The sequence below is a fragment of the Pinus tabuliformis genome, chromosome 1_1 (genome assembly GCF_031772625.1).
Source record: "Pinus tabuliformis cultivar Carrire ecotype Pingquan chromosome 1_1, CPIR1, whole genome shotgun sequence".
NCBI lineage: Eukaryota > Viridiplantae > Streptophyta > Pinopsida > Pinales > Pinaceae > Pinus > Pinus tabuliformis.
The window spans coordinates 407,173,677-407,191,682 of NC_142297.1; the positions used below are offsets into that span (position 1 = coordinate 407,173,677).

The 18,006-nt window shown below is 38.4% G+C and overlaps 1 protein-coding gene across 1 annotated transcript; it reads right to left on the bottom strand.

Annotated features, from left to right (window-relative positions):
* Positions 1 to 14,136: 14,136 nt before the first annotated feature.
* LOC149213403 (uncharacterized) lies at positions 14,137 to 15,859 on the bottom strand. The gene is made up of 3 exons (XM_089390750.1): positions 15,489 to 15,859; positions 15,364 to 15,404; positions 14,137 to 14,823 (listed from the first exon to the last, which is right to left on the bottom strand). Exons 1-3 carry the CDS (start codon positions 15,537 to 15,539, stop codon positions 14,427 to 14,429), a joined length of 489 nt encoding a protein of 162 aa, XP_089246876.1. The 5' UTR covers positions 15,540 to 15,859; the 3' UTR covers positions 14,137 to 14,426.
* Between the last annotated feature and the right edge of the window lie 2,147 nt (positions 15,860 to 18,006).

Genomic DNA, 18,006 nt, shown 5'->3' on the forward strand with positions numbered 1-18,006 from the left:
CACCATTCGTATGCTTCTGTTATGGAGGGATGAGAAACAAGAGGAAAACCCAAGTAGAATGCCATCCTCTTCCATAAAATCTGAGACTGTGGGCAGCTTATGAAAATATGCATGTTATCTTCAGTATTCGAGAGGCAGATTATGCATATGGGAGGTCCCTGCCATCCTCTTTTCTATAAATTAGTCCAGGTGAGATTTTTGTTCTTATAAACTAGCCATGAAAACAAAATTATTTTTAGAGGACAGCCAGTCTTCCAAAAGGAGTATGGAAAGAGTTCCTAAGCGCATTCTCTACTCTGTTCTATCAAGGAAAAATATATATCTCTGACTAACACATTTGGCTGACCTTTCTTAACCTGCCAAACAATCCTGTCTCTGTCCTTAGTTTTGAATATCCTTGCGTTTTTCATAGTCCAAATGGTCTTGTCCCATTGGGCAGCCATTGTTCCTTGCAATCCCAGCACTCTATTCGATTTCCATATCGGTATAGCATCCTTCCATTCTTTGATTACTTGTGCCCAGTAAAAGAATCCTTTTTGGTGGAGGAGCGCGAGAAGTGGAGGAGAAAACGGGGATTCCATCTCTACCCCCATGATTGCATCAGATCCAATAAGAATATTGTTTCCAGTATGCAGTTTCCAGATTATGTTCCTCTTGAAGAATGGGAGGATCTTTTGAAAACTTCTCCAGATCGCCGATCCTTTGGACGGCCACATAAAATTATTCCTGTACCAAAATTGAATATCTTCGTTCCCCATATATTTCATTCTGATAGCTTGACACCATAGACTTTCACCAAAGAGTATTCTCCAAAATGATTTGCAAAGAAGCGCCAAGCTGAAAATACGAAGGTTCATTAGACTCCAGCCCCCCATTTTTTTGGGGAGAGTTATGTTATCAAGTTTAGTGAGATGAAATTTCTTCTTCTCTTTACCTCCGCCCCAGATAAAAGTAGCCATTAGACTATTTAATTTCTTAATAATAGTGGAGGGAATGAAAAACAGATGCGCCCAATAAACAGAAATATGTGCTAGAACCGCTTGAGAGAGAATCATTCTGCCAGCTAAGGATAGGCATTTATATTCCCACCCCGAAATTCTCTTGTAGAATCTGTAGGTGATCCATGCCCAATCAGATATGTTGTATCCCGTGGGCTTGAGATGATAACCGAGATATTTGATACCCTCTTCAATGGAAACCACCTGAATGTTATATAACTGTGATATATATTCCATCTCCTCCATTCTAACATTACCGAAATGAAATGAGGATTTCCCTTCATTGATAATTAGTCCCGTGGCTTTTTGAAATGATATTAATAACTCATGCATAATAAGCCATGAATGTCTACAAAGCATAGCGAAGAGTAAGACATCATCCACAAAGAGATTATGTGTAAAAGAGTTACCTCTGGATATTGAAAGCGGATCAATATTTCCCTCAGCAACCGCTCTTTTGATATGAAGACTGAGTGTATCCATGACCAGGATGAATAAGAGGGGTGACAGGGAGCATCCTTGGCGCAAACCTCTTTCCGCTGAGAAGAAGGATGTGGGATATCCGTTTATAAGAATGGCAAAATTTACCCCTTCCACACAAGCCATGATCCATTTAGTGCACTGGTCATCCAGTCCAATTTTTATAAGCAAGCATCTCAGATAGCCCCAATCTAAACTGTTGTATGCTTTTTTTAAATCAATTTTAAGGATGGCAGCTCCCATTCTTTTTGTCTTCGTAGAATGTAAAGCTTCTTGGGCAATAGCCACTGCATCTATGATGTTCCTTCCGCTCATAAACCCATGCTGTTATTTGGAGATATGAGTTGCTAAGATGCTGCGGATTCTTTCAGCTATTAATTTTGATATAATTTTATAGATGGCATTGCATAGAGAAATCAACCTGAAATCTGCAAAGGTAGAGGATTCCTTTTTTTTTTGAATCAAAGCTATATAAGTGGAAGAAATGATATGATGAATCTTGCCTTTGATCCTGGTCTCTTCAACCATCCCCAAATATGTTTCTTTTCATCATTTCAAAAAAGTGTATAAAAATGTCTATGGTTCAGCCAAATATGTTTCTTTTCATCATTTCAAAAAAGTGTATAAAAATGTCTATGGTTCAGCCATCAAGGCTAGGGCATTTGTCTTTTTTAAATGATTTCATTACACAAAGTAGTTCTTCCTCCGAAAGAGGAGCATATAGTCTTGAATTTTCCTCATCATCAAACATCTTTTGGAAAGGTTCAATGCCCCACAATATATCTTCTATACTTCTATTGCATATAGTCTTGAATTTTCCTCATCATCAAACATCTTTTGGAAAGGTTCAATGCCCCACAATATATCTTACTTTCTGTTGGCGTCCCGGGAATATGCCATATATCTTCTATACTTCTGATGGCGTCCCGGGAATATGCCTTTTTAAAGTATGAATATGCCTTTTTAAAGTATTTTATAGCTTCATTTGATTAAAAAAAAAAAAAAAAAACCTCCTTAAATGATACCTTCGCAGAAACAGAAGTAACTTTAGAGGAAAAAACTATTTGGTGGCCGTCCAGACTTCTGAAACCGATAAATCTTCTCCTTGCCGAGACCACGGGACCATGTGACCAGTGTTCGATTTTGAGAGAAGTGGATTTTATATTCTTTGACGCATCAATCCTACCCAGATCGTAGAAAACAAAAGCTAATTGTATGGGTCACCCTCCGCAAAAAAGAGAGGAGAAAATCAGCGATAGGAGGATCGAGGAGAAAGACAAAAAAATGCGATAATTGCATGAACAGACTATGGCAAAAACACAGGAAAAACTAAGATAAAATACTGTGCAAAAACAAACAGAGGGAAAAAACTGTAGGAAAAGACCCAGGATGGGGTTCTAAACCGCTTCCGGTAATATTCTCCTTCCTGAGAGCGTAACAGGTAAGCAGAACCTGTACGAGAAAGACTGGAGGGTAACTGTAAAAGATAACCAGGAAAAGTGACGACACGGTTGAATCAGTCCAGAGCACTGATGCCCTTTCTGAGTAATGGAGCTTCCCTCCAGACGCCGGAGGAAGGTAAGAAAAAATTTAGAACACCATCGAGCGAGGTTATTTATTCATGCACCTCACCGAGGACACTGATTTAGCTCAGTGGCAAGCTGGAATGACACATAGCCTGGTATCCTGACACGTATCAAACTTACGTATGAACGCGGCTTATGGATTCAGCTCTGTTCTGCGCTACGTTCTGGGTTATCCGTTACACTGCTTCGCCCGGGACACGTTGCAATCTTTCATTTAACAGGTCTCGGCGCTGGATTCGGCACTGGTCTCGGCACTGCCTGGCCTCGGTAACCCAACACGTATCAATCTTGATGGTGGACTCGGCTGTGGATCCAGCTGTGATCACTGCCACGTCCTGGCCCCGGTGTTGGGTATTTTTCAATGGGGAAATACCAAAACCATACAAACAGACATCACAGAGACAATGCTCTATTTCCACTGTTCCAATGTTCCAGGATCTTTTGCACAGGGAAGCCTTTTAAAAGAAATTACTCATAACAGAGTATTAAAATATTTCTATTCATTAAAACAAGATTTCTAAAACAACATTCATCCTCTTTCACTCAGAGGGATTTACCAAAAAATTACATTCACCCAAAACTCTGTTTTCACCTGAGAAATTACTGTGCTGGGTTTACTGCTGTAAAACCCCTTTTACATTCACTGCAGTGAAAAACACTTTACTGCTGTAAAACAAAATTTACATATGCATACAAATGCGCTCCACCATTTTCTTTATGCACTGCTGTGCAAAACCACACATGGTTTTTCTTACACCTTTGTTTTACAAAAATGCCACACAAAAATTTTACAACATATTCAACCATTTTTCTTTATGCACCACTATGCATTCACTTCGCTGTTCCTTCCTTTTTATGATGGCCAATCACATAAAAAAAATTCTATGCTGCTCTTTTTCATGCATTGCTGTGCACACACTTCTTTCGCTCCCCCAAAGCTCTCATATTACAAAAAAAATGGTCGACGCATGTTACAACACTACGCAGCCATCACACACACTTACTACACTCTAAAACTACCGCACATAAAAAAAAAACTACATAACTATTGCTACACGTAGGCTTACATAGTGATATATAAAAACATATAAAAAAATAACGTGACCCATAACCATATTAAATGGCCTCCAACAAACACTACGACAAACCATTAAAAACCATTGAATTCCCTTCTCGGTGGTCAACGGGAAAACCAAACACTGCACGCAAAAAATTGATTTGATGCAGGCGGGGAGCAGCTTCGGAGATCGACGGCGGAGGTGGCACGTTGGGTCAGATCTTTGTCCCCTGGGCTGATCGGACGCAATTCGCACACCGTTCTCTCGCAAACCAAACGACCTTTATCGTCCGGGGAACAGCGGTTTCATCGTTCGTACAGGGGACGCGTGGCGGCATGTGAATGTGTTCGGAGCCCTCCTTACGGAAACAACCATTTGCAAATGGTGGTGCGGGGAAGTTACCGGTGGTTTTCCCAAACCACGCTGCAATAACCGTACGGTTGAAATTAATATTTCAACACTCCCCTTTAATTTCAACCACTGGGCATTTTGTCATACCCAGACACTTCCTCTCATCGAGGGATTCACCAACTGCTTCTGATGCAGTTCACAAACAAAAAAAGTTGTCTTCCTCTTGATAGAGGGATTAACCTGAAACTGTGCTTAAGAGCACCTTCCTCATAACAGAGGGATTCACCATAACAATGTGCTGAAGAGCACCTTCCTCATGACAGAGGGATTCACCTGTGACTATGCTGAAAAGCATCATCCTCTTGATAGAGGGATTCACCATGACACTGTGCTGAAAAGCACCTTCCTCTTTAACATAGGGTTTCACCAAATGACTGCTTCAAATGCAGTTCCAAAACAAACAATCATTGCACTGTTGTGTGTGCAAACTCATTACAATGTTCTTTTATGCTGCTGCATATTCTCTGCTGCACTGTTGTGCCATCTTCTTTGCTGTGTCTACTCCACACTGCTGTGTCTGCTCCACGCTACTGCGTCTACACCTGCACAGCTCTAACATTTCTTTACAAACTCTGCATTTCTGTGCGTTAATAAAAATTACATGTGCGTTGCTGTGCCTTTCCTTTCTCACATTCACACTGTTGTGTGAGAATTCTTTACTTGTGCACTAATGCGTGCTTCCCTTCTTTAATTACACTCGACTTCTGTTGTGTCTTACTTGCATTTCAGATGCAAACAACACACTCACTGCACTTACATTTACTGTTGTAAGGAAAAATTTCTTTTACATCTGCTGCTGTCCATTACCTTTTATTTCTTCAACAAAACTTCATGTTGCTGCATTTTCTTATTTGCATTGCTGTGTGCTTCTTCTTCTTCACGATGGGAAAAATTTTCTTCAAGCTGCTGCACTTTACATTTGAGCGTTGCCATCTTTTCTTCTTTATGCATTTCTGTGCATATTGCATAAAAACAAAGCAAAACATTGCTGATTTCATCACTGCTGCATATTACCTTTCAGAGGGATTAACAAAGATTTCATTTGCAACTGCTGCGCTGCAATACATCCTCCATCAACAAATGACTGTTAATACAGTTCAGCAAATAAAAAATTACAAGCTCCCCTTTAATGTATGCTTGTCTTCTTTTGGCAAGTTTTCTCAAAACAAACTTAGATCAGCTGCGTTGCTTAAGGGGCTTTCACACTGTATTTCTTTTCTTCTCCATACTTGTGTAACTTTCTTCTTTTGCATGGGTCTAGCTTGTGTAAGAGCCCATGTCAAGTTACAATCTCGTGCCATATGCCCAATGTTATGACACTTGAAACATTCAACATTGTTCATGAATAACATTTCATGATTTCTTCTAAAATTGTTTCTTGGAGGTTGTCGAAGACCACAACATCTATCTTTATGAAAGGCTCTACATTCTTTTTCCATATGACCCAAGTTTGAGCAAGCATAACAATAACCATAAAATGAACTTTGGTACCTGGGAGATGGAGGTTTCCTTGATATACTTCTGAAACTTTGCTGCCTTGAGATCCTTTGATGATCACCATTGCCTCTTGCCTCTTTGACATCAGCTACATTTCTTCTTGGAGCTGGTTTTCTGCTTGGAGCAGGATTTCTTCTATTGCAGCCTTCATTTTTCTCCTTGCCTTTGCTGGAACTAGGAGCATCACCATCTCTTTCTGGCTTCTTCACATCTCCTTTGCTTAAAGCATCCTCATCCTTGTTTGAGGGTTCAGCTACATACCCAAGTCCTGATTTATCAGATGGAGATCTGTGATAGCTGAGCATGTCATCCAATGCTTGAGAGCTCTTCATGATCTTGTTCATCCCTTCAACCTTCTTCCTGAGGAGGACAATCTCTTCTTCCAACTTTTCACATACATTATTTTTCTTTGCTAGTTGTTCCTCAGTTCTTCTTTACTACGAGTAGCTTCAGCTGCTACTATTTTGAAGGAGATAATATCAGTCTTCATTTTGGAGATTTCTTCATCTTTTTCTTGACTGCTCTTCATTTTCTTTTCAGCTCCTTGTGCCTGCTTCCTAGCTTCTTGTAGTTCGGACTTAAGGGAGGAGACCTCTACCTTGTACTGTCCAATCTCTTCCACAAGCTTATTCACTCTCATGTGCCTTTCTTCAAGTTGACTTGTTAAGGCATCTGCCTGATTCTTTGCTTCATTCAGCTGATTTGTCATGGATATGACTTCTTCATGATGTTTCCTCTTGCATTGATCCAGCTCCTTCTTCAACTTGGTAAGCTCTTCATCCCTTTCTTTTACTTGAAGCTTGATGAGGTCAAGCTTTTCATTCTCAGCTTCTATGATGGGTTCTTCTTGACTCATTGTCATGGTCAGTGCTCTCTTTGCATGAAGATCATGCAGTCTGTCCCATATATCCTTTGCTGATGTGTATTTTCCTAGATTCCTCTTCACTGAATCAGGGAGTCCATCCAAGATTAGTTTTGCTGCTTGTGCATCATATTCCATGGATTCTTTATCCATCTTGTTGTCATCAATCACTGACTCCCAGACTTCAATCCCCTCAGACATTAGGAAAGCCCTCATCATTATTTCCCATACATCAAAGTTTCCATCAAACTTTGGGGTTTCAAATAAAATGTATTCCAATGGATTGCCTTCTATTTTAGTAGAGGAGGGAGACACATTTTTAACAGGCTTGGAGGCTTTCTTCTTTGACCTTGCCATTCTTATCTAGGCTTCAAATACTTGATTGTGTTTTCTTTTAAATCACTGACTGTTCCTTTAACTGTAACAGAAAGGAAAGCTTTGAAAAATACCTTAATCCTTTTAGCTGAGGCTTCACACTGCTGGAACTGCTGCTGCAACAACACCTTCCTTCAGCTTCTTTGAGTCTTCAAAGAGCCTAGACTAGCTCTGATACCACTGTTGGGTATTTTTCAATGGGGAAATACCAAAACTATACAAACAGACATCACAGAGACAATGCTCTGTTTCCACTGTTCCAATGTTCCAGGATCTTTTGCACAGGGAAGCCTTTTAAAAGAAATTACTCATAACAGAGTATTAAAATATTTCTATTCATTAAAACAAGATTTCTAAAACAACATTCATCCTCTTTCACTCAGAGGGATTTACCAAAAATTACATTCACCCAAAACTCTGTTTTCACCTGAGAAATTACTGTGCTGGGTTTACTGCTGTAAAACCCCTTTTACATTCACTGCAGTGAAAAACACTTTACTACTGTAAAACAAAATTTACATATGCATACAAATGCGCTCCACCATTTTCTTTATGCACTGCTGTGCAAAACCACACATGGTTTTTCTTACACCTCTGTTTTACAAAAATGCCACACAAAATTTTACAACATATTCAACCATTTTTCTTTATGCACCACTATGCATTCACTTCGCTGTTCCTTCCTTTTTATGATGGCCAATCACATAAAAAAAATTCTATGCTGCTCTTTTTCATGCACTGCTGTGCACACACTTCTTTCGCTCCCCCAAAGCTCTCATATTACAAAAAAAATGGTCGACGCATGTTACAACACTACGCAGCCATCACACACAATTACTACACTCTAAAACTACCGCACATAAAAAAAACTACATAACTATTGCTGCACGTAGGCTTACATAGTGATATATAAAAACATATAAAAAAATAACGTGACCCATAACCATATTAAATGGCCTCCAACAAACACTACGACCAACCATTAAAAACCATTGAATTCCCTTCTCGGCGGTCAACGGGAAAACCAAACACTGCACGCAAAAAAAATTGATTTGATGCAGGCGGGGAGCAGCTTCGAAGATCGACGGCGGAGGTGGCACGTTGGGTCAGATCTTTGTCCCCTGGGCAGATCGGACGCAATTCGCACACCGTTCTCTCGCAAACCAAACGACCTTTATCGTCCGGGGAACAGCGGTTTCATCGTTCGTACAGGGGACGCGTGGCGGCATGTGAATGTGTTCGGAGCCCTCCTTACGGAAACAACCATTTGCAAATGGTGGTGCGGGGAAGTTACCGGTGGTTTTCCCAAACCACGCTGCAATAACCGTACGGTTGAAATTAATATTTCAACACCCGGCACTGGTCGGATCACTGGTCGGCCCACTGGTCTCGGCTCACTGCTCGACTCCTAATATGGAAGAAGAATCGCTCAGGTATCTTTTATAAAAAATGTCAACGATCGCTCTTTTACCTGGACTCGGCTGTGGATCCAGCTGTGATCACTGCCACGTCCTGTTCCCGGCACCTGTCGGCTCACTGGTCGGCTCCTAATATGGAAGAAGAATCGCTCAGGTATCTTTTATAAAAAATGTCAACGATTGCTTATTTACCTGGACTCGGCTGTGATCCAGCTGTGAGGCGGAGGTCACTCAGACGAAGCATACTCTGGTCATATTCACCCAACATTTAATCTTTCCCGTGGAATTATATTTTATACAAAAAAGTTAACGATCGCTCAGGTATCTTTTATAAAAATGTCAACGATCGCTCAGGTATCTTTTATAAAAATGTCAACGATCGCTCATTTACCTGGGATTGAAATATAAACGCTTTGGCGAATTAATAGGTTACATTAATCAAAATGGTTTAACGGTGAAAATTCCTTTGTTAAAAAGTTTATTTATTGATATGAGTTACCACGTCAAAATTCTCTGTCATTAATGAAGGGAATATTGACGGTTCCCACAATATTCGAAGTACAAGGTTCCTCAACCAAAGTAGAAACATTCTTAACTAGCATTTGCACCACATGTTGCAAAGAAAACGCCGTAAGGCAATGGTATAAGAAATAATAATATAGAAGAAATAGGTCAGTGTTTTATGTAATTATGTTTCTTTACTAGTGTTTTTTTTTTATCATAAACTGGGTAGCGAATTCCATATTTGAACACAAAGCCACAGTCACAACCTACACATGTACATCTTAACATGAACAACAGTAACAAAATGCAGAAATTCCATCTAAAAAGAATAAGTAGAAACTTGAAATTCTAGCTAGAATAAAGAGTAAACCTTGTTGGGCTACGTTTTTGGGCTGACTCTCCAATTGTGATACAACCCTAGCATTCACAAGCTGTTATAGAAAATGTCTGTGGCTCTCATAAGGACAAACAAGCCAAATATTGGTGAATATTGAAAAGAACCAAATGACGATATGGCCATTCTTGACTACTTTTAAAATATAAGACAGTCATAAATTAGAATAGAATCTGATAAAAAAGAATGACCAAAGTAAATGAATGAACTCAAAAACAGAATACCACTTGAGAAACATCAAAAGGCTCAATTCTTGTCCAAAGACAATACCACTAGAGAAAGATCCATAATCACTGCGTGAGCTACTACATTCGATGCTAACTACTGTCGTCTCTTTCTCAATATCAACACTAGCGAAGTTTGTTGCAGGCATCTCATCCCCACCAACATCAACAGATTCATCACCAGGGTCACAACCTACACATGTACATATGCTTACATGAACAACAGTAACGAAATGCATAAATTCCATCTAAAAAGAATAAATAGAAACTTAAAATTCTGGCTAGAATAAAGAGTAAACCTTGTTGAACTATGTTTGTGGGCTGACTCTCCAATTGTGATACAACCCTAGCATTCACAGGCTACTGCAAAAAATTTCAGTGGCTCTGGTAAGGAAAAACAAACCAAATATTGGTGAACATTGAAAAGAACCAAATGATGATATGACCATTCTTGACTACATTTAAAATATAAGACAGTCATAACACTAGGACAACATATGGCACGATCAAGGCCAACAAAATTATCTTCAACTCTATACATCCCCAAAGAAACTATGGTTGCACTCAACTTATATACCAACTTCCATAAAAACATTATTTTGAGGTAAATTCCAGCAACACTACAACGTGATGAACCCTCAATTACCCCAAGAAAACTTGGGCATTACAATAAGAAATATTAAAATGACAGCAAAGGTCTTTTATGTACTCCTGATTAAAGAACCTCATCAAATAATTATTTCTCTAGAATTTACCTCAGCTTCATAAAGATATCCATTAGGTAAAAAAAAAAAACCGTCACTATCATCATCTTCTTCAGATTTAAAATTCTTTGTCTCAACCTCAATCTTTTCTTCCTCATTATCCTTGTCGCAGTCAGAAAGGCTTTCCCGGGGATCTAACTAAAGATATTTAACAGATTAAGAAAAGCTTACAAAAATATTGATAAATACTCTTTACCAAAAATGTCGCTATCAATCTCATAGTCCAAAGGACAATCCTTCCTGAAATGATTTCGAGGCCTAATGCTATCACTGCATTAAAGCCAGACAGTCAAAACCAGAAAATTTCCCTCTCGTGTAGTGTAGGATTAGGAATCCATGAGCTTCAAGGTGATTCATATGTTTTTCATTGTGCTATCAACGTTAATAATTAACAGCCTTCAGACTATGCAAAGTATCTTCTCCTTTTCTTGGAGAAGGTTCCATAATAATCAAGTTTGTAGCTATGATCAAACTGCAAAAGCTTTCTTCTCTTATTATGGAGCCTAGTTTCTCTTTGTGTAGTGGTATTTCCATTATTGCCGGGCAAACTATCACTTAAAAATTCTTCCCAGTCATTCGCAAGGTTCTTTGCCATGAACTGATGATCTTCAACATCACCGTAAGTCCGTTTTTTGCTTGTAGAGGATTGCACTTTTTCCAATGCAACAGCTTCAACAGATGCCCCCATCAAACGAAATTCATTGAACAATGCAACTTTGGGTTTATGTCGCATACCCCAACTTAGATGTCTTTGTGGAGAAAATCTCCAATTAATATTGTGCCAAGCTTCCAGGTGGGACCTGTGTGCACCAAGAAATCAAAGTTATTCAATTGAGTGCCGCCTGTTTTTGTATTGCAAGTTGTTTTTCATCTCAGCTTCTTCCTTTTTCACGTTCTGTAGCGAATTCCATATTTGAACACAGAGCCACGGTGACAACCTACACATGTACATCTTAACATGAACAACAGTAACAAAATGCAGAAATTCCATCTAAAAAGAATAAGTAGAAACTTGAAATTCTAGCTAGAATAAAGAGTAAACCTTGTTGGGCTACGTTTTTGGGCTGACTCTCCAATTGTGATACAACCCTAGCATTCACAAGCTGTTATAGAAAATGTCTGTGGCTCTCATAAGGACAAACAAGCCAAATATTGGTGAATATTGAAAAGAACCAAATGACGATATGGCCATTCTTGACTACTTTTAAAATATAAGACAATCATAAATTAGAATAGAATCTGATAAAAAAGAATGACCAAAGTAAATGAATGAACTCAAAAACAGAATACCACTTGAGAAACATCAAAAGGCTCAATTCTTGTCCAAAGACAATACCACTAGAGAAAGATCCATAATCACTGCGTGAGCTACTACATTCGATGCTAACTACTGTCGTCTCTTTCTCAATATCAACACTAGCAAAGTTTGTTGCAGGCATCTCATCCCCACCAACATCAACAGATTCATCACCAGGGTCACAACCTACACATGTACATATGCTTACATGAACAACAGTAACGAAATGCATAAATTCCATCTAAAAAGAATAAATAGAAACTTAAAATTCTGGCTAGAATAAAGAGTAAACCTTTTTGAACTATGTTTGTGGGCTGACTCTCCAATTGTGATACAACCCTAGCATTCACAGGCTACTGCAGAAAATTTCAGTGGCTCTGGTAAGGAAAAACAAACCAAATATTGGTGAACATTGAAAAGAACCAAATGATGATATGACCATTCTTGACTACATTTAAAATATAAGACAGTCATAACACTAGGACAACATATGGCACGATCAAGGCCAAAAAAATTATCTTCAACTCTATACATCCCCAAAGAAACTATGTTTGCACTCAACTTATATACCAACTTCCATAAAAACATTATTTTGAGGTAAATTCCAGCAACACTACAACGTGATGAACCCTCAATTACCCCAAGAAAACTTGGGCATTACAACAAGAAATATTAAAATGACGGCAAAGGTCTTTTATGTACTCCTGATTAAAGAACCTCATCAAATAATTATTTCTCTAGAGTTTACCTCAGCTTCATAAAGATATCCATTAGGTAAAAAAAAAAACCGTCACTATCATCATCTTCTTCAGATTTAAAATTCTTTGTCTCAACCTCAATCTTTTCTTCCTCATTATCCTTGTCACAGTCAGAAAGGCTTTCCCGGGGATCTAACTAAAGATATTTAACAGATTAAGAAAAGCTTACAAAAATATTGATAAATACTCTTTACCAAAAATGTCGCTATCAATCTCATAGTCCAAAGGACAATCCTTCCTGAAATGATTTCAAGGCCTAATGCTATCACTGCATTAAAGCCAGACAGTCAAAACCAGAAACTTTCCCTCTCGTGTAGTGCAGGATTAGGAATCCATGAGCTTCAAGGTGATTCATATGTTTTTCATTGTGCGATCAACGTTAACAACACTATATCTTTCTTTAATAATTAACAGTCTTCAGACTATGCAAAGTATCTTCTCCTTTTCTTGGAGAAGGTTCCATAATAATCAAGTTTGTAGCTATGATAAAACTGCAAAAGCTTTCTTCTCTTATTATGGAGCCTAGTTTCTCTTTGTGTAGTGGTATTTCCATTATTGCCGGGCAAACTATCACTTAAAAATTCTTCCCAGTCATTCGCAAGGTTCTTTGCCATGAACTCATGATCTTCAACATCACCATAAGTTCATTTTTTTCTTGTAGAGGATTGCACTTTTTCCATTGCAATAGCTTCAGTAGATGCCCCCATCAAACGAAATTCATTGAACAATGCAACTTTGGGTTTATGTCGGATACCCCAACTTAGATGTCTTTGTGGAGAAAATCTCCAATTAATATTGTGCCAAGCTTCCAGGTGGGACCTGTGTGCACCAAGAAATCAAATTTATTCAATTGAGTGCCGCCTGTTTTTGTATTGCAAGTTGTTTTCCATCTCAGCTTCTTCCTTTTTCGCGTTGTTTCTGTTTTTTTTCTACCTCTTCTTGTTGTCGTTTCTTTTCTTTCTCCTGGTTCAAGGCAACCAACGATGTTATCAACTATATATGGTGCCCTCATGGAACGTAGAGTAGATGTGATTCCTATCGGACTTGTATAAATCTTAGCTTTTCTTTTCTCATGCTGGTTGGGAAAAAGAGGTTTCCTGATTGAATTTGAGTTTAACTGTAATAATGTAAGACAATATTCCAAATATACTACAGAAATAGAAGACTGAAAAAATTGGGAAACATGTTGGTGAAATCAAATAAATAAACATGATAAATTCAATATAGGGGTAACATGTCCTCATAATTTTGATAATCTCACAGAGCAAATCATCATTGCCAATTTCCCACTTTCATATTTGCATGAGCATCTGGATTTAAAATGATACAAATCCATTTCAACAAGCAATCAAAGAAAGCAGTGTGGCCTGAAAATCTTACTTGAATAATAGCTTCCTTCTGAGCACGAGCTTGTTCCTTTTCCTAAAATCGCAGTGAGAAATGCTAGTAAAAGCTCCAAACACTATCTTTTAAAGCTTGCATTCTTTTATAAGAATTCAACTAACCTGTTTCATCTTCTCCCTTTTCAGTTCCTGTTCTAGCCATTTCTGTTCCATCTCCTGTTCATTTCTTTCTTTCTTCTTAATTGCCTCTTTCTCCTTCAGCTTTGTTTGCTTAACCATTATACATCAATAAACAGCTATCACTGCATTAAAGCCAGACAGTCAAAACCAAAAACTTTCCCTCTCATGTAGTGTAGGATTAGGAATCCTAAGCTTCAAGGTGATACATATATTTTTCATCGTAGTCCATCAAGGTTAACAACACTATATCTTTCTTTAATAATTAACAGCCTTCAGACTATGCAAAGTATCTTCTCCTTTTCTTGGAGAAGGTTCCATAATAATCAGGTTTGTAGCTGTGATCAAACTGCAAAAGCTTTCTTCTCTTATTATGGAGCCTAGTTTCTCTTTGTGCAGTGGTATTTCCATTATTGCCGGGCAAACTATCACTTAAAAATTCTTCCCAGTCATTCGCAAGGTTCTTTGCCATGAACTCATGATCTTCAACATCACCGTAAGTCTGTTTTTTGCTTGTAGAGGATTGCACTTTTGCCAATGCAACAGCTTCAGCAGATGCCCCCATCAAACGAAGTTCATTGAACAATGCAACTTTGGGTTTATGTCGGATACCCCAACTTAGATGTCCTTGTGGAGAAAATCTCCAATTAATATTGTGCCAAGCTTCCAGGTGGGACCTGTGTGCACCAAAAAATCAAAGTTATTCAATTGAGTGCCGCCTATTTTGTATTGCAAGTTGTTTTTTCATCTCAGCTTCTTCCCTTTTAACGTTGTTTCTGTTTTTTTCCTACCTCTTCTTGTTGCCGTTTCTTTTCTTTCTCCTAATTCAAGACAACCAACGATGTTATCAACTATATATGGTGCCCTCATGGAATGCAGAGTAGATGTGTTTCCTATCAGACTTGTATAATGGTTGGGAAAAAGAGGTTTCCTGATTGAATTTGAGTTTGACTGTAATAATGTAAGACAATATTCCACATATACTACAGAAATAGAAGACTGAAAAAATTGGGAAACATGTTGGTGAAATCAAATAAATAAATAACATGATAAATTCAATATAGGGGTAACATGTCCTCATAATTTTGATAATCTCACAGAGCAAATCAACATTGCCAATTTCCCACTTTCATATTTACATGAGAATTTGGATTAAAAATGATGCAAATCTATTTTGAAATGCAATCAAAGAAAGCAGTGTGGCCTGAAAATCTTACTTGAATAATAGCTTCCTTCTGAGCACGAGCTTGTTCCTTTTCTTAAAATTGCAATAAGAAATGTTAGTAAAAGCTCCAAACATTATCTTTTAAAGCTTGCATTCTTTTATAAGAATTCAACTAACCTGTTTCATCTTCTCCCTTTTCAGTTCCTGTTCCAGCCATTTCTGTTCCATCTCTTCTGTTCATTTCTTTCTTTCTTCTTAATTGCCTCTTTCTCCTTCAGCTTTGCTTGCTTGACCATTCTACCTCAATAAACAGAGACATGTTGGCAACATTGCATATCTTCAACTAATCGTACATATCTAGATTGCTAAATCTAACAACATCAATTTAAATTGGCTCACAAATTGGTTCAATTCATACATATTTGATTGAGAATGTTACATCTGAATATGATTGAGAATGTTATAGCATAGTTTCCCGTCTTTGCTCTGTCGCATAATTGCCGGCACTGGTTGCTTGACCTTTTCCATCTGTTGTTTCAACGATTTGCCGCAAAACATTTACCCAAGCCATTATTTTATCTAGTTGTCCAAAACTCCCCTAGTCCCAATACTAGCAAGAGATGATACGATTAGCTATGTATTTAACCATCGAGATGTTCCACAGTTCCGTGGGAAGTCGAGGCAGGAAGTCCAGGCAACATAGCCTAGACTAAATTCCTTCGAGGCAACTCCGTAAAGGGATCAAAACCCGCTTTCCGTCTCTGCAGATTAAGAACCCCCGACCAGGCCTGGAATTTGACGTCCCACAGGACGTATTTTTGATTTTAGAACGTATTTGACGGCATGGAGAAAATCTTTCACGTCAGGTTAGACGCGTGGTATACCTTCCCAACCCGTCGTTTTGACGTTTAATTTCATTAAAAAAACGTAAAAATCTATAATATCTGTAATAAGTATTATGACTCTGAGCCTATCTCTTGAAGTCTGTGACTACTGTCAGTGAGTACTAGGTTGAGTCATACCGGCCTATGGCTTAATTAATTCCTTGTGTGCATACCAGCCTGGAGTATACGATGTGTTCTCCAAATCAATTGTTTTTTCTTTTCGCCGTTCAGCTTTTATCCTCGATTCGGCCACGTTTACTGAAATTAAGTGCCTCAGGTTTCATCACTGTAAAATTCTGCATTTCTTGTCAAGTCAAGGGTACGTTGTGAGAAATTCCTTTAATTTCGTTGTGCCGTGAGAGTTAATCTTATCTACAGTGTTCTCAAATTCGAAAAAGTTATTAATTTTTCATTACTTTCATCGCTTGGTTTGCGTTTGGGTTGTAACTTGCGGGCCGCGGCCATACTGGTATATGTCTTCCAGCAGATGGTATTTTTGTGTTTGTTTTTGAACTTCCCCACACTATATTATACTGGTCTGTGGATGCTCCTTACTGTGTTGTTATTATTTTAGATGAGCTGTTTCGATATAGTTACTGTTTGGACGCGACCCAGAAGCTGCTACCGGTCACTATCTGCAGGTATGTCAATTATTTACTGGCTTTTTTTATCGGTAGTGGTATGTTCGAATGTCACAGGTCCCTTGAAGGTTGTTGCTTATTTGTCTAGGAAGCAATTGTTTTGCCGATTGTTTAACAACTATACTGTTTTTATGCCTTGTTTTGGAAATGTTCCTTAAATTCTGTGAGTGGTTTTTGTGGTCTGAGATTGTCCATATTCTGGTGCTTACTGTTATATGCATCTATATTTCATGCTGTATTTTTACTATCCATTTCTGGACCACTCAACGGCGCTCACATGCATCCGGATATTGAGTACTTTCTCTGCCATTGTTTTTCTTCCTCACTTGAAGGTTGTTATGGTCTGGTGTCTGGAGGGAATTCGCCCTGTTCATAATTAATTAATCCTTTCTATATCACACAACAGTGCTCGCAGTTTAGATTTCGTCAGGGGAACTTTTGGTGGACCTGCAAGGGCTGTTTTTGCCTTTGCTGTTGTGATGGTGTAGTATTTAACAAGTATGATCTCTCTGCACTGGATACTTTGGTAATTTTCTTCATTTCTGAGCAGCGGCACTCGGCCAGCCACCCATGTCATTATGGTGGATTTGATAGTTTAAGATTGTTTGACAGTTTAAGGACAGAGGCTCTGCTGAACAGTGCACTGTGACTCTTCATAAGCGTATACCTTTATTAATCCAGATTCTTGTATCCGTCGAAGAAATTAAAAAGAATTTCTGTATCCAGTTTTAGCATTAGGTGGATCTGAAAATTTTATGATTAAGAAGGAACCCACCTATACAATTTAATTGCATTGTTTTTGTTGGGTATTTTTCGATGGAGAAAAATACCAAAACCAAACAAACTTAACACCACAGAGCCAATGCTCTGTTTCCTTTGTCCCGGATCATTTGCAGAGAACCTCTTTAATAAAAAATTAACTCAGAACACAGTCCATTACACAGTAAAAAAAACTTCTATTGATTTTAAACAAAAGACTGATACAAACTTCATCCTCTGTGCAAAGAGGGATTCAAAAATAAAACTCTGCTGCTCTCACAGATTTTCCACTGCTGTGGATATTTCAAAACAATTTCTTGCTGCTCCTATGTTTTACAATGACAAACAAACATTACATGCCTCCCCTGTTCCATTTTCCGCACTGCTGTGCGTTCAACATTTACCACAAAA

What these genes read in the sequence shown, in the direction of transcription:
- LOC149213403 (XM_089390750.1), bottom strand. Translation starts at nt 15,539, where the DNA reads ATGGAACAGAAATGGCTGGAACAGGAACTGAAAAGGGAGAAGATGAAA. An exon ending in AAAGGGAGAAGATGAAACAG is followed by an intron (nt 15,405 to 15,488) that starts GTTAGTTGAATT and finishes TGCAATTTTAAG; the next exon opens with AAAAGGAACAAGCTCGTGCT. An exon ending in AGAAGGAAGCTATTATTCAA is followed by an intron (nt 14,824 to 15,363) that starts GTAAGATTTTCA and finishes TGGTGCACACAG; the next exon opens with GTCCCACCTGGAAGCTTGGC.